Below are 16594 nucleotides of genomic sequence, written 5' to 3'. Positions count from 1 at the left end.
TTGTCGAAAGTATAGAATGCAATGTTAATCTTTGCTTCTTGTATTTCATATTTTATACAGTTATTTAACCCAACCGTTACGAACATTTATTTTCACTGTTCATCAATAGATGTCTTTTAAGAGATCGGTATGTGCCGATTCATCTTTTAAAACCTTTTATTTTCAATCGTGCCAGGAATGGTAATAAGCACAACAATTCTTGCGCAGTTACATTTGCAAATCTTACAGCTGTTATGAAAGAAAACTCTAAACTCGCAGCAGATTACATCGCATACAGGTTTGAATGTCAGAATGATAGATGCGACAATCGTAGGAAGTCGGTTTTCAATATTTTACGAGTGAAATAGGAAATGCGATCTTACAGAATAGAATGTAGGGCTGCTAATCTTAATTACAAATACGAATATATGCTATTATATTTCTTTTTTATATATGGGACAAAATCACATACATTACTCTGATCCCAATGTAAGTAGCTAAAGCACTTGTGTTATGGAAAATCAGAAGTAACGACGGTCGGTACCACAAACACCCAGACCCAAGACACATAGAAAACTAATGAATATTCTACATCAACTTGGCCGGGAATCGAACCCGAGACCTCGGAGTGGCGTACCCATGAAAACCGGTGTACACAACTCGACCATGGAGGTCGTCTTAATATGAATATATGTATATATAGAGGAATAAACTTGCTTGAGTCCAAAAATAATAAATTTGGAATCGGCGGTAGCTTCACTTAATATACTTTGTTAAATGACGATGCAAAAGTGGTTGTAAAAGCCTACCTTAATAAAGTGTATTCAGATTTTTGATCTTGATTTTGAATCTTAGATTGTAACATTACAAAGGAGTAAACACGGGACCTCCCTATAGGTTTTTTTATTAGTGAAGTAATATCAAGACGAGGTGGCCGAGTGGTTAAGGCGTTGGACTGCTAATCCAATGTGCTCTGCACGCGTGGGTTCGAATCCCATCCTCGTCGGAATACTATTTTTGTATATGTTGCTATGCTATGTTGCAATATGTTCATTAAAACAAACAATAAAAATAAGTGATTTCCGATATAATTAAGACTGTATACTACTTCGATTTGTTACCTACATCCTTTCAATGTTAATCATAATACAACATTTTTTATTGATAAGGTAGGCGGCCTGGCAAAAGGTCACCACAGGCCACAGATTATCCCGGTAATAAATATATCAACCGTGGGAACTACGGTGATATGTCCATTGCGACTGTAGTTACACTCGCTCATTTCCCTTCAAACGGAAAACATTCATACTAAGTAGAGCTATTTAACGATAGAATAAATTAAGTGTGGTTGGTTCTTAGCCAAACAGACTTGCACACTACCCTACCACCGAGTACGTATATCATGATTTGTTCAAAATTAGACCCATATTCATTATTCGTCATTTTTTCAAAGCAACTTTATTAACTTCTTAGTTATGAACAAAAGTAATTAATACGGCTACCGTGGCAAAAATCCATTAACGGTATCGATCTCACTCTCACGATTTTTATTACGTCAAATTAAAAGTAAAATGAAAAATGACAATTTAATATTTATATATTTTTAGTGTCTTTGCGTTTACTTTTTGTATCGTTTCACGCGCACTACTACATTGTGTAAACACGAATGAAATATTTTCTGGCTATTGCTGTGAGCAAAGGATAAAAGTTCATATAATAAGAATTTTAAGATTAAACAAATTGTTTTATATCCCAGTTTCAACCATGGTTGGTCGGAATCTGTCTTTAGTCGGTAAAAGTCTACGTCGGAATATACGATAAAAGAGCGTTTACAAGTGAGCTGAGATGGCCCAGTGGTTAGAACGCGTGCATCTTAACCGATGATTGCGGGGTCAAACCCAGGCAAACACCACTGAATATTTATGTGCTTAATTTGTGTTTAAAATTCATCTCGTGCTCGGCGGTGAAGGAAAACATCGTGAGGAAATCTGCATGTGTCTAATTTCATAGAAATTTTGCCACCTGTGCATTCCACCAACCCGCATTAAAACAGCGTGGTGGAATATGTTGCGAACCTTCTACTCGAAGGGAGAGCAGGCCTTAGCCCAGCAATTGGAAATTTACAGGCTGTTGTTGTTGAGCGTTTGGATTAGGGCCTAAGGGGCTTATTTTACTTTACTATAAAGACAAACAAACCTTGAATTTATGAAAAATATTTCAATAATTTAATACAATAATATTCGTTTTTGATAATGTTATGTATGTACGCAAAAACATAAATAATTTTCCCAAAAATTGTGACGTACATTTCATTAATACTGGGAACAAGAATAAACTTGTTACGCCTAGTTACACACGATTACACAGGGTTAGTAACTCTTTTTTGGGGAATGTATACGTTTTTACAACAGGATCCCAGAAAACGTTCAACAATATTCAATTATAAAATTCAAAAGAATCGTTAAAGAGCGTTTGTGTGCTAAAGGATATTACAGCACTAATGAGTAATGACTTTCTAGTTGACTATGGGAATGAGATGATCGCCTCCAGGCTGTTTCAAATAACAAGAATATGTTTATTACTGTAAATTGTAAATAGACATTATAAAAAAAAAAAAATCCCGCTGAGTTTCTTTCGCCGGTTCTTCTCAGGTCTGAGGTATTATATTCCGAAATGTAGATTTTCGTAAATCAATAAGAAAGTGTAAACACTTCTATTTTGAATAAAGGTTTTTGACTTTGACTTTGACTTTGACTAGTTAATACGATTTTATTTTGATTAAACTTTGACTGAACCGAAAAGGGTTTGTGGTGCTAGTAAAAAAATATAACAGCTGAATGAGATTGATTTATAATTAACTTTCAGTATTTGTATCATACAAATAAAAATTAAAACATAAGATTGAATTTAAAAAGTTAAAATGCTAGTTCATAAAATTTAATTGCATTTGCCAGTAAGCTGAAGGTTTTTTTATTGGTGAAGTAATAACAAGACGAGGTGGCCGAGTGGTTAAGGCGTTGGACTGCTAATCCAATGTGCTCTGCACGCGTGGGTTCGAATCCCATCCTCGTCGATTTTCTATTTTACTTACCATTTGAATATATATTGAGATTACTATAATATACAGGGTTATTGGTAATTCGACGTATATCCGTTGGGAGACGATAGGGGTCACTATTTGCGATAATTTTAACCCCCATATGCAAAGTGCAAAAGTGAACCATTTTTGAGTTATCACGTTTTTTATATTTTTTTCAAAATTTGTCAAAATTGTAATCCAAAAATTTTAATTGTAATAAAATGGAATGAAAAAAGCTAACGTCCTTCCTTGGAGATCAAGTTTGCTTCATACCAAATTCAATCAAAATCGGTTCAGGGGTTTGGCCGTGAGGCACAGTTACTTTCGCATTTATAATATTAGTATTGATATTTACGATGAAGGATACGTAATATTTTTTATACATGGGTGTGTGCCTGCGTATTATCACGTCACGTAAGATGTATATCACGTCGGGGTCACCAATTTGCCTTAAATGTCTTATGAATGATGTAATGAAAGGCAATTGAGTATAGATATGTATTGTAATATAATTTACAATATTTAATTGTTACGACGATATTACAGTGCGATGTTAGAATGACGAATCCGTGAACATATAGTAATATTAATTGACAATGTAGCAAATCGAATATCGACTTGTTTCTAGGGCAGTGATTTTTGCTTACATTAATAAAAGATAATATAGGCACAGGTGGAAATATGAAGCGAGTACTTACGGCTGGCGGATGATAAGAGGTCTGGTAAGTAGGGCAGCTTCTTGATGAGGATGATGCTGTCGAAGCATGAGGGTTGCAGCAGCGCAGCGGTCGCATTGGCCGCCAGAACCGCCGCCATTATGGGCAACAGGTGAGTTACCTGTGTTTATATAAAGATAAAGTAAGCAACGTGGGCACAACCTGGAGATTTCTGCAGTTAAACATTTTTAGGTCTCATTGGAGGAATGAAGATGTCGTGGGGTCAAGGCTGCACGCGATTGGTCCATTAGCAGATGCTTGTCGTCTATTGGACGAAATTGTATTTGCAAGAACTTGCCCCTACTATTGCTTATCGATACTCACGACTCGTGCAGGTTATTTCACTACTTTCTTTTGATGGTCTAGTTGCCAATTTATAAAGTGACGTAAGGGGTTTGAAATTCGAACGAAAATAAATTTATCTTGCGAAGATATTCTCATTACGATAGGCGCACACCGAAGCGGGCCGCAACGCATAACAAAAATTCTCCTGAATCAGTTTCATACATTTTGTATGAGCTATCGCACACCTCAGGCCGCAACGGGCCGCATCGCAACGCATTGGCGCATAACTAGCCAGGCGTAATTTTGAAGCGACGTTATGCGTTGCAATGCGGCCCGTCTCAGTGTGCGTTAGCAGACGCAACAAGTAGACGGCTGATTTAGTGCTGTTCGTCAGAACTATCCATCTTCTTAGCAGTGGCGTAGCTATCGTAGGGCCAGGAGGTGCAGTGCACCAGGGCCCCGGAGTTCAGGGGGCCCTCTAAACTAAACCTTAAGCTTCTGAAGCTAGAAAATCACGACCCTGTGCACAAGGTTTCTTATTTAGTATCTATAATTTTAAAGGGTAATTATTAGTTAAAGAGGGATAAAGGAGATGAGGGCCCGTTTTTTTTTTGCACCAGGGCCCTTCCTCACCTAGCTACGCCACTGCTTCTTAGATTGCCAAAACCCGACTGATTATAAGATATTGGGTCGCTGCGGCCCGATGCGCCTGCTATATGCTTTGGCGCAATTTTGTTATGCGATACGTTGAGGCTCGCCGCGGCTATAGTTTGCGCGAGCCTTTAGTAGATCCGACTTCATGTTGTACTTGGTGGTGAAGTCAATGGAATAAGCCCGTCTGGGTACCTCATCAGGTATTCAGTTTGATTGACTACCCAATAGCAACGGGAATTAGTATTGTTGAAAGGTGAAACATGGTGGTTTGTGAATGGGCGATATCAGGAAGGGTTCATATCACTTATAGCGATAATGTCTATAGGCAGTGATGAACACAGGAAGCTCACCTGATGGAAAGTAATTACCACCGCCCGTGGACATTTGGTGTAGGTGTAGGGGTAGTAGGTGAGCATGAGACATGGGATGAGGCCTTTGCGCCACTTATATATATAATAGGATGGAAATGTTACCTGTCCCGTCATCTCGATGCAGATGACGATGGTGGACACGGTGTGCGTGACGGCGCCCGTGAAGGCGGCCGCGCCAACCGTGGCGTACCCGCCTGCACACACACACAACTTGAATTCCATATAATCACTATGGCACACATACAAGAGCCGAGATGGTTTAGTTAGAAACATCGCACTTTAACTGATGACTGTGGATTCCAGCCAGTACCACTAAATATTGTGAAGGAAAACATCTTGTGGAAACGTGCTTGTTTTTTTGTTGCAATAGGCTATTTGACTGGTTTTTAAAATCCATTTTATATTATTAAGTAGAGGTTAAGGAACCCAGTAAAAGTTGTTTTTTTTTATTTCTAGTACGTATTTCCCGAAAAATATCATTACTACTTGCTACTTGGACAATATGGCGCTGCAAAGGGGTCGGTGACGTCACTTTGCTGTATTTTAATCTGTGGTACATATAGTAGAAAAGCAAGGTTTACAAGAAAGTGACTTCATAATAAGCCCGGCCAATCAGGAGCGTTTTTTGTCACATGACAAGTTTAAAAAATGCACTTTTTTTATTGATTTTTGAATAAATTAAGTATTATTTTCAAGTTTCGTTAGTAAATAACCATTTTTAAACTTATAATATACAGTGATTACAATAATTCACAATTTAATTTTCGCATTGTCAAATAGCCTATTCTGCCACTTTTTTAGCATCGTGAAACCCAGTAGAGAGTCATTTAAAGGTAGTTATTATTACATATTATATAATAAAGTGCCACGTCCGTCTATATCAGTGCGATAAAGTGAAAACTACTGAAGGGATTTCATTGAATGGTTTCAACTATAGAGTGAGTTAGAGTTTTGAGTAAATTAGCTAAAATATAATGTTGATTATAGATATCGGAAAAATAATGCCGAGCTCACAAACAACACAAGTAATGTAAACCATTAGTGTTTTATGTACTACTGTATAGTTTTCTAAATAACTAATTTAAAATCCGATGCAGACAGGTATCTTGTAATGATGCATAATAATAACATCGCAGCATAATATTATTATTTCATTTATACAACATACAGTCAAAGCTGCGCATGCGCATACATCTCATAAGGGGTTGTCGATTAATTACGTGATCTTTTTTTAGCATTTTTTAACCCCCTCCCCCATTGGTGATACGTAGTGAGGTTTAAGACCACCCGCCCTCCCCCTTCTCAACATCACGTGTATTTTTAGTACCTACAACGAATCTTAAAATTTTCTGAATATTATCTTAATTTAAATACAGGTATAAACTATAATCTTATTTTATTCTGAAATTAAGGACCATATTTGTTTAAAAATCGCGCATTAGACGAAAAAATAAATACACGAGATATCTTACTATAATCTTGTGTTATTTTCGTGATTTATATTATGTTCGTGATTTATATTATGTATATGTATTATCAAACCCCTCCCCCCCTTTCAAGCCTCACGTGATTAATGGACAAGCCCTAACTCGCAAAGAGGGGTGTCTGCATGTTTGTGTACGGACCTGGCAAGATCTTCTGTATGTGCCCGCCGTAGGCGACGCCGAGCGGGCAGAAGTAGTGCATGACCTCGCCCGTGAAGCGGCCTAGCGACGCGCCCATCTTGAAGGCCGGCACGAAGATGCCCGCCGGCACCGGCAGCGTGCACGACACCAGGCTCAGGAAGAACTGCCATACCGACAACGGTTTACTTATTCCACTATGCCAGCAGACATAATGTTATAGGACAAAGTTACTATTCAAAAATTAAAATCAAAATAAACTTTATTCAAGTAGGCTTTTATAAGCACTTTTGAATCGTCATTTTACAATCAAGTGAAGCTACCACCGGTTCGGAAAGTAGATTCTACCGAGAAGAACCGGCAAGTAACTCAGTAGTTACTCTTTTTTAACATTTAAAAAATACAACGTCATGTTAATTAAATACAATTATTTCAATTAATGTATCCTGCTTGGAAGTCAACAGGTATTAACTCCACGTATTTTTAGGTATTAATTTCTTGTCAGATATTCTGGGTAGAATCAACAGTGCCAACAGTCAAGTGTTACCAGACTATTTTTTCTTTTATGATACATTTACAATATTAATTATTTTTAAAATTTGCTTTAATTATTGGACATTGAAAAACATCACATATATTACTTTGATCCCAATGGTAGCTAAAGCATTTGTGTAATGGAAAATCAGAAGTAACGACGGTACCGCTTTAATTAATAAATTAAAATTTTATTATTTGCCTTTAAATATTCGATTAATGCTGTTTATTCTTCATTATATTGTGAAGTCAAAACATTGTCATTATATAGAGGTTTATATAGTTAATAGTATAAAAAAGTAAAGTTAAATCATGAATTACGCTTTGTAAGGTTTCATAAGAATCTTATTGATTTGTATTGAAATATTTAAGGTGATATTGAAATAGGTCGTATAGGTAATAAATAATAATAGATTTTTGGTATTTTATTTGTCAACCTTTGCAAAATGTATGCGATTAAAAAACATTCATGACACTCATTGTCAACTGTAATTTGAATGACCAAGTATAAGACGAGGTGGCCGAGTGGTTAAGGCGTTGGACTGCTAATCCAATGTGCTCTGCACGCGTGGGTTCGAATCCCATCCTCGTCGGAATATTTTTAATACCCTAATTGATATTTAGATTTGACGCGATAGGTTAATAAACTATATACCCGTAATATGTATATGTGATAACCACATATAATTATTAATAAAAGATTAGCCTTTTAAACTTCTAGTAATATTTTTCTTAATTTCAAATGAACTATTATTTTTATTAACTCAATAAATTGAAGCCAAGCGTCATTTTATTTGAATATCAACTATTTATATGAATATGTATTAATTATTATTTATGTTTTTTTAAGTTTGACAAATTCAGAAGAAAGTTAGTCAAGTTTTCGGAACAAACTATAAGACTTAGGAACACATTATTTAAAAAAGAAACATAATCAGGTATAAGTAAAACGGTGCTACCTCTAAATTTTATATTTTCAAGTATGAATAAAATTAAAAAAAAAGTTATATAATAATAGCTAATATCCATTTATTTTGTAAATAAGTTAAAAATTATTTGTTTTTGATAAGACCTAATGGTCAGGAGATTGAATATGTATTAATTTAATATATTATTTAATTAATCAACCAATTTAACACTACTTAATTAAAAGCACAAGCTTAATTAGTTTTTCTTTCACGCAATATAAAACTTTACCTGTAGCACAGAAACCGTAAGGGTCAACCCATCAATGTATGATTTAAGAAAAACTTACGTACCCTTTTCCAGGACTCAAGCTATTTTCATAATAAATTCATCTAATACGGTTCAGCGGTTTAAACAGGACACGTAACATAAGTAGTTTCGCCAAAAAAGTTGGACTTAATACTTATAACATTCTATACCAGTCAATAGGAAATGCTGGTAACTACAGGCATTAGGGACATAACATCTTTGTTCCCAAGGATGGTAGCGCATTGACGATGTTAGGAACAGTTAATATTTCTAACAGCGTCATTGTCTATGGGTGATGGTGACCACTTACCATTAGGTGGCCCATATGCTCGTCAGCCAACCTATACCATAAAAAATAAAAAATAAATGGTTAAAACGTCTTTAGTCGTGAGAAATAATGAACAATTTAATAATTATTCTTAAAAAGAACTATTTAAAGATAAACAATTCATCCATACATATATATGTAAATCGTGAGTTCAGTAAATTTTACTACCCATAAATAATATGTAAATGAGTATTACGTAAAAGTAATTACTGAATAATTATTACCAATAAAAATTTCAACCATAACAATTGAACAAATAAGTTATGTGTTTGTAGTAAAATTCGTTATGAAATTACAGTATTTGTGACATGGAATCAAGACGAGGTGGCCGAGTGGTTAAGGCGTTGGACTGCTAATCCAATGTGCTCTGCACGCGTGGGTTCGAATCCCATCCTCGTCGGGATATTTTGCCCAGCTTTGGGCTCTAATTTAATACGAATTCTTCGAATATATTTGACGCGTATGTCATAAAGGATATAAAAATATAATGTTGAATTTGATTTAGAAATGTTGTATATATCACCATAAAATAGTAAATCAAGTCATGATCCTTTAAGCTCTTATCGTTTCCACTCATAACACAAGTTTTAAGATTAATTGAAGGGTAAATGGGAATATCAGTAATTGCATAAAATTTGTTAGGTTATAACCTATACTAGAGATTCAATTTACTATAAAATTTGTAATACTTGTCTGTCTTACGGTAAGTTAATAATATTGATGATTTAAATCAAATTCGCTTCGACAGATTATATCCCATCAACAGTTATGTGATAAATTAAATTATAATCAGTATGTTTAGGACTTACCAACGTGCCAAAAATATATTATAACTTCTCTAATATATTATAACTTACTTATGTAATGACACTGGCTCACTGTGCTAAATGCTGAATTAAATTGATTCTACTTATCTACTTATGAAACGTGTCAATGGGAGCCTTTTTATGTTATAGGTTGGCGGACGAGCATATAGGCCACCTGATGGTAAGTGGTCACCATTACCCATAGACAATGACGCTGCAAGAAATATTGACTATTTCTTACATCGTCAATGCACCGACCTTGGAAACTAAGATGGTATGTCCCTTATGCCTGTAGTTACACTGGCTCACTCACCCTTCAAACCGGAACACAACAATACTGAGTACTGTTATTTGGCGGCAGAATAACTGAAGAGTGGATGGTACCTACCCAGACGGGCTAGCACAAAGCCCTACCACCAAGTGAAACCCTATGAATTTATAGTATAGTATAGTAGTATAGTAGCAAGTCACAGCTAGTCTGATCGCTTTTATAACGCTATCCGATCTTAATACCATAAAAGAACTATTAAGTCAATGGAAAAAGTCTTGTATTATTCGCGGTAGAATCTAAATTATAAAACGGAGGTAGTTATAATGTCCTAGAAATAAATTCCTTTTTGAAATAAAATTTTATTCTGACTTTTAATGTTATGAGCATTATAATATCCTACTACTATTATAAAGGCGAAAGTTTGTATGTATGGATGTATGGATGTTTGTTACTCTTTCACGTAAAAACTACTGAATGGATTTGAATGAAACTTTACCACAATATAGCTTATACATCAGAATAACACATAGGCTACAATTTTTGAGGTTTCTAATGTGAGGTCGTAAAAAAACACATTTTTTGCGCTTACATTGCAAACGCTGACTGAATCCTACAAGATAGATCAAAACAATGTACTACAGTATTGTACAACTTAAAAAGGTCTACAAAAAAGTCCGTGATGGTATATGTTTATCTCTTAGGAATAACACACAATAACTATTTTTTATCCTTTACTTTGTACGAGAAATAATGGCTTATTTACGAAGCGATTTTAAGCGATTACTAGACTAGACGGGACGAACCTGAAGTCCACGCGAACGAAGTCGCGGGCAAAAGCCCAGTAGGATCAAACAAAAAACTACCCTACAATGAGACGTTGAATAGATTGTATATTAGCTCATTATCTCATAAACGTACACTGTCAGATATCTGTTGAAATGACTTATATATATAAGCTGTTAAATCGAACCATTGATAACACCGAATTGCTGAGCCAGTTATCCCTCCATGTACCATCTCGTTTGCCACGGCATCCCATCTCATTGCTCAAGCATAAACGGTACGGGACAATTCTTGGGTACCACTCCCTAATACCTAGGACGTTTTTTTTTTATGGTATAGGTTGGCGGACGAGCATATGGGCCACCTGATGGTAAGTGGTCACCATCGCCAATAGACATTAACGCTGTAAGAATTATTAACTATTCCTTACATCGTCAATGCGCCACCAACCTTGGGAACTAAGATGCTATGTCCCTTGTGCCTGTAGTTACACTGACTCAGCCTTCAAACCGGAACACAACAATACTGAGTACTGTTGTTTGGCGGTAGAATAACTGATGAGTGGGTGGTGCCTACCCAGATGGGCTAGCACAAGGCCCTACCACCAAGTGAAAGCCTGAATGCATAGGTGTGGTGCGACTCACGATGGACCAGAAGTATATGACGAGGCAGCCGAAGTGGTCGACGTCGGGCGTCTGCCAGTGCGCCACCACGGCCGCTTGCTCTGCCGACAGCTCGTCCGACCACGTGAAGTTGGCGAAAAGCGACAGCACCTACACACATACAAAACAAAAAAACAAAATCAACTTTATTCAAGTGGGTATTAACTACTTTATTAATCAACACAATACAACACTATACACACTTATAACTTAATATAATTTGTAATAACTAAGGCAACAAAGACACGTCTACACTGTCCAATGCACTATTCCGAAGTAACCGATTCAGCTAGCGTATCCGTAATATCGCATTTTGTTTTTTGAGCATTCAAAACCAAATTATTTACTTTAAACCAATCGTGTATCTGTGATAATGTTAGCTCACGGGACGCACTTGCGTCGCAAGTCTACACGGCTAGTCTGATCGCTTTTATAACGCTCTCCGATCTTAATACCACAAAAAGACTATAAGTCAATGGAAAAAAATCTTGTATTATTCGCGGTAGAATCGAAATTATAAAACGGTGGTAGTTTTAATGTCCTACAAATAAATTCCTTCAGTCCTTGTTTGAAATAAAATTTTATTCTGACTTTTAATGTTATGAGCATTATAATATAATAAAATAATTTCAGATTCTTGTTTTACAAAGTGAAAAAAAATCAAAAAACTAAAAGTTAAAACATACCTGTTCCTGATTGCCAAGATCAGCTGCCATGTACTTGCCAATACCAGGCGGGAAGAGGATGGACATCACAGCCAGTGTCATGAAGCCGGGGTAGATGAAACGGCTGTGAAAAAATTAGCACAAACATTATAACACTATTAAATAAGTATCTATCTTTTTCTAATATGTGAGGTAAAAAGGAATAGCATGTCTTTTTATTCTGTGATGGTAGTTTTTTTTATGGTATAGATTGGCGGACGAGCACATGGGCCACCTGATGGTAAGTGGTCACCATCACGCATAGACAATGACGCTGTAAGAAATATTAACTATTCCTTACATCGTCAATACGCCACCAACCTTGGGAACTAAAATGCTATGTCCCTTGTGCCTGTAGTTATACTGGCTCACTCACCCTTCAAACCGGAACACAACAATATTGAGTACTGTTATTTGGCGGTAGAATAACTGATGAGTGGGTGGTACCTACCCAAACGGGCTTGCACAAAGCCCTACCACCAAATAAGTAGTTTAGTTTGACAATTGTATAAAAGCCATCGGAGGTTAAAAATTATTTAAACTCCATTCTCATAATAAACGAATCATTATTTTATATCAGTAAGTTTCTTCAAGAAATTAATCGTTTATAGTATTGACTACATCACATGAAAACTTATTTACTCGAATAAGGCTCTCATGAGGCAAAACGAATGGTTTCTTAAACAAAATGATCGGTCACAAGCAATTTTATTTTTAAACTTCTAATTATATGATCTTTACAAACTTCTTCTGCAGGAAGCTGCTGAGGACCTTGGTATTCCTCATGAAGAGAACGTACTGGCGATGCAGGAACACCCACAGCGCGGCCATCAGCCCGCACACGATACTGGAAAAGATCGGGCATGAGTCACGTCTGCGTGCGTGTGTGCGCGTGCGTGCGTGTATGCGCGTGTGCGTATGTTCGCGTGTGCGTGTGTGCGTGTGCGTGTGTGCGTGCGTACCCGAGCAGCACGAAGACGGCGAACTCCTGCGGGTCGAAGGGGAAGTCCTGCGGCAGGTTGGTGGGGAACAGCGGCTTCACGGTGGGCAGCGCGCCCGACCACACCGACAGCAGCCGGAACATCTGGAACGGGACACCAGTTACACCATTAGAATATACAAGGTATATATTTTTTTGTAATCTTTATTAACATAAGAATTAACAACATTAAATGCTTAAATATATATATACAAATATGAACTAAAACTAGTTACTGTATAAATCTTGACCGCGTGGAATGGTGGCAAGAATGCTAGCAGCATTTCCCCGTTGAATCGCAATTCCGATCCTCTGGGCAAAAAACGAACCAGCCCTCCTGTCACCAGTGGAGGCAATGAGGCGAGGTGTTATACTTTTGATGAAGCTTTTTGCACCACTACTCCAAGGGCCAAGCGTTTCGACAGCATAATGTATATTATTATATATTCATAAGGTATATTCATATAGATATGTGTGGCGGAGACATCGACACCGTTGCTAGCGGTGCCCACCGGGCGAACCAAGTTGTTTAAGGAAGCACCACTGACGCGCACGCTACATACTCTCAATGCGATAGCAGACAGAGTTGATTTGTTTTGTTGCAGTATGACTGAACTCACAGTAATTGCTGCTAGGAATATATCATATACAATTTAGTATTATATATATTATTATAACATGGATAGAGGAATTAAATTTGTTTTTTTAAAGTGCTGTAATATCGAATTGGGGCACAATTCTGTAATGATATGTATAAATTAGCTTTAACTCCTCTAACATACCAAAGACTAACCAGTCTGTGACTGTTATGGGGCAGTATTTTATCTAACAGGACAGGAAAACACTCCATTCCCTTATTCAGTGTCCGATGCGGACAAAATTTGATTTATGGTAACATAATATTTAAATCACAGTAGTGCAGCGTTGTACACTAGCTAGCAATGTGAGTGATACAGATTAGTTTGTGGATTTTAGAGACATTACTGCCACCCCTAACAAAAGTAAATAGCAGAGTATTAATAATAATATGAAAACGAGTAAATCTCTATTGCACTACATTTTTAAATAAAAACTTATAGTTCCCTACTATGGTCAACTTCTTCATGCTTACCGCAAATGTGCTTCTTTGCTCTGGCGTTGGTTTTGGAGCTTTTCTACAATATTGCTTTATTATGATTTATTAATTCTAAAGTGTTAGTTAAGTCTTCTAAGCGTTACTTACGATAGCACTGCAACACGCCGCGAAGAAACCGCGCCAGTAATTTCTGACGGCGAAGTATGTCGTCGTTACCTCGATCGAGAATAGAACTCCTGGAATATACAATACAATATGTTAGTATCACTTCATGTATAAATATGTAAGTGTAGTGGACTCTGAAGTTATAACACATTCAAGTGAAGTTAACAACAGTTGCGTAAAGTAAAATGTCTTAAAAAAATAGATTTTTTTTTAACAATCAACCCATTCAATCGACAGTACCGACAAAAAACATAAAGCATAGTATTCAAGGCCGCAAGTGCTAAATGCAAATTAGGAAATAACAATTATATTTAATGTTCTTCTGACGCTACCCGTTGAAGAGCAGGACGGTAACCATAAACATTATTTATTTTTAATCTTACTTTATAAGTTAATATATGTTTCTACATAGAATACATAGCGTACATACGCTATATATTTATGTATATCATTAAATATACATTATTATTTTCGAAGATTGTACGTGTGTAACTTATTAATACGATTCGTCTTTATCATTATATTTTCATTCTGGATGATAATATCTTTAAGGAATAAACATAACTTTTATAGGTAAATACTCTTTGGTATTTCTTACTTTTATTATTCTATTAAGTATAATAAAGCGCAAAAAAATTAAATAAAATTGACATGTTTCAATCGCATTCATCGTTAAGATCCATCACACAACATAAATAGCTCAATCAAGAGCTAATGACTAGATCTATAATTTAAAATAAATCCAGAATATTCTAGATTTTTCTGAAGCGTTTTAGACGACACTGGCGGTTAATTGCAACTACGTTGTTGCTATTTACAGCTGGTAAATATTTCAGATCAATTAACATTCAATTGCCTTATATAATATGTTATATATTATGTATGTATGTGGTTTCTCCAATGAGTGTTGGAGATCATCAAAATTTAAAATGTCACCGTGGACAAAGTATTCGCTTCTATAATAAAAGAGCTACTTTTAAAAAAAAACGAGGTTTGTTATTAAATGAAACATAATATTGACAAATATAAGAATATATTTAAAAATTGATCTTGTTTATTATTAATTTAATTGGTGGTAAATGATAAAAAGTTTAGGTTAAATTTACTGATTTTCTCCGTGGCAGAATATAAGATTTGAATAAAAAAAATATGACAATAATTTTAGGTATCGGTAAATATGCCTGAGAGTAAGAAGGGACCAACGCGACTTATTATTACGCGTACTATGTGCTTATAATTACAACGTGCTCCTTCAAACCGAACACAGTAATTCTAAATATTGCTGTATGGAGGTAGTGCGTGATACCCTAGACGAGCTGGGACAAATCCCTACCACCAAGTAACTTATATAATGACAATTAGAAAAGTATACGTAAGATTAAGATATATATTGATTTATTGAAATATAAAAATATTAAGAGTCGAGATGGCCCAGTGGTTAGAACGCGTGCATCTTAACCGATGATTGCGGGTTCAAAAGCATCGCTGATTCACGTGCTTAATTTGTCTATATAATTCATCTCGTGCTCAGCAGTGAAGAAAAAAATCGTGGGGAAACCTGCATGTGACAAATTACATAGAAATTCTGCCACATGTGTATTCCACCAACCCACATTGTAACAGTGTGGTGAATATGTAATATGTGATATGTGAATATGTTCCAAACCTTCTCCTAAAAGGGAAAGGAGGCCTTTAGCCCAGCAGTGGGAATGTACAGGCTGTTCTTGTTATTGTTGTTTTTGTTGTTATTGAAATATTTAAATAAAACTTGGTCAACTGGCTTACCCCCAACAGGCGCAGCGAAACAAGAAGCCACTCCGACAGCGCAGGCGGCCGCCAGCATTTCGGTGGTGCGGGATTCGTTGCTGTAGATACCTTGGAAGGTGGTCACCAGTTTTGACAATAGCGTAGCCACCATCGATGCTATGTGAACTGATGGCCCCTGGAAAAGTAAGAAGATACATTCAGCTGGGATTTTATTGAAATTCGAAATCGTAATCGAATCTGAAACAATCTTGACATAAAACTAGTTTTAACGGATTTGAATCGTATATATTAATTATTTTTAACATCCCGACGTTTCGAGCACTTTACAGTGTTCGTGGTCACGGATAGGACAAAAATGTTTGGTTTTTTCAAATGGTTTTGAGTCTGTTAAAGTCTGGGATGTTAAAAATAATTAATATACGCGATTCAAATCCGTTAAAACTAGTTTTATTTCAATGTGTAATAATCGCGAAAATTTAAGACAACATTATCTGAAAAAAACTTTTAAAATAATTTAGTTTTTCATTGTTATTTATACTTAAAAACCGGCGCTAATTTTTTTTATTTATCTGTTATTATACGTAATATTATGGTATTAG

The 16594-nt window shown here is 36.0% G+C and overlaps 1 protein-coding gene and 4 non-coding genes across 10 annotated transcripts in view; 4 read left to right on the top strand and 1 right to left on the bottom strand.

The window, feature by feature from the left end:
• Window positions 1-16594, bottom strand: part of LOC124540446 (chloride channel protein 2) — an 80508-nt gene that overhangs the window by 12568 nt on the left and 51346 nt on the right. For all 6 annotated transcript variants that reach the window (XM_047118023.1, XM_047118020.1, XM_047118019.1 and 3 more), the window contains 9 exons: window positions 16014-16170; window positions 14211-14299; window positions 12972-13093; window positions 12755-12856; window positions 11992-12094; window positions 11288-11416; window positions 6710-6872; window positions 5187-5278; window positions 3757-3895 (listed from right to left, as the gene is read on the bottom strand). In XM_047118023.1, the coding sequence (XP_046973979.1) occupies window positions 3757-3895; window positions 5187-5278; window positions 6710-6872; window positions 11288-11416; window positions 11992-12094; window positions 12755-12856; window positions 12972-13093; window positions 14211-14299; window positions 16014-16170 (1096 nt within the window). The remainder of the gene's footprint in view (window positions 1-3756; window positions 3896-5186; window positions 5279-6709; window positions 6873-11287; window positions 11417-11991; window positions 12095-12754; window positions 12857-12971; window positions 13094-14210; window positions 14300-16013; window positions 16171-16594) is intronic.
• Trnas-gcu lies at window positions 904-985 on the top strand. Its single transcript has one exon. It is a non-coding gene; the product is annotated as a tRNA-Ser (tRNA).
• On the top strand, window positions 2971-3052 carry Trnas-gcu. Its single transcript has one exon. It is a non-coding gene; the product is annotated as a tRNA-Ser (tRNA).
• Trnas-gcu lies at window positions 7752-7833 on the top strand. The gene has a single exon. It is a non-coding gene; the product is annotated as a tRNA-Ser (tRNA).
• Window positions 9102-9183, top strand: Trnas-gcu. Its single transcript has one exon. It is a non-coding gene; the product is annotated as a tRNA-Ser (tRNA).

This window comes from Vanessa cardui, chromosome 25, assembly GCF_905220365.1.
Source record: "Vanessa cardui chromosome 25, ilVanCard2.1, whole genome shotgun sequence".
In the NCBI taxonomy this organism is placed as follows: domain Eukaryota; kingdom Metazoa; phylum Arthropoda; class Insecta; order Lepidoptera; family Nymphalidae; genus Vanessa; species Vanessa cardui.
This window is presented reverse-complemented; position numbering and strand designations above follow the sequence as displayed.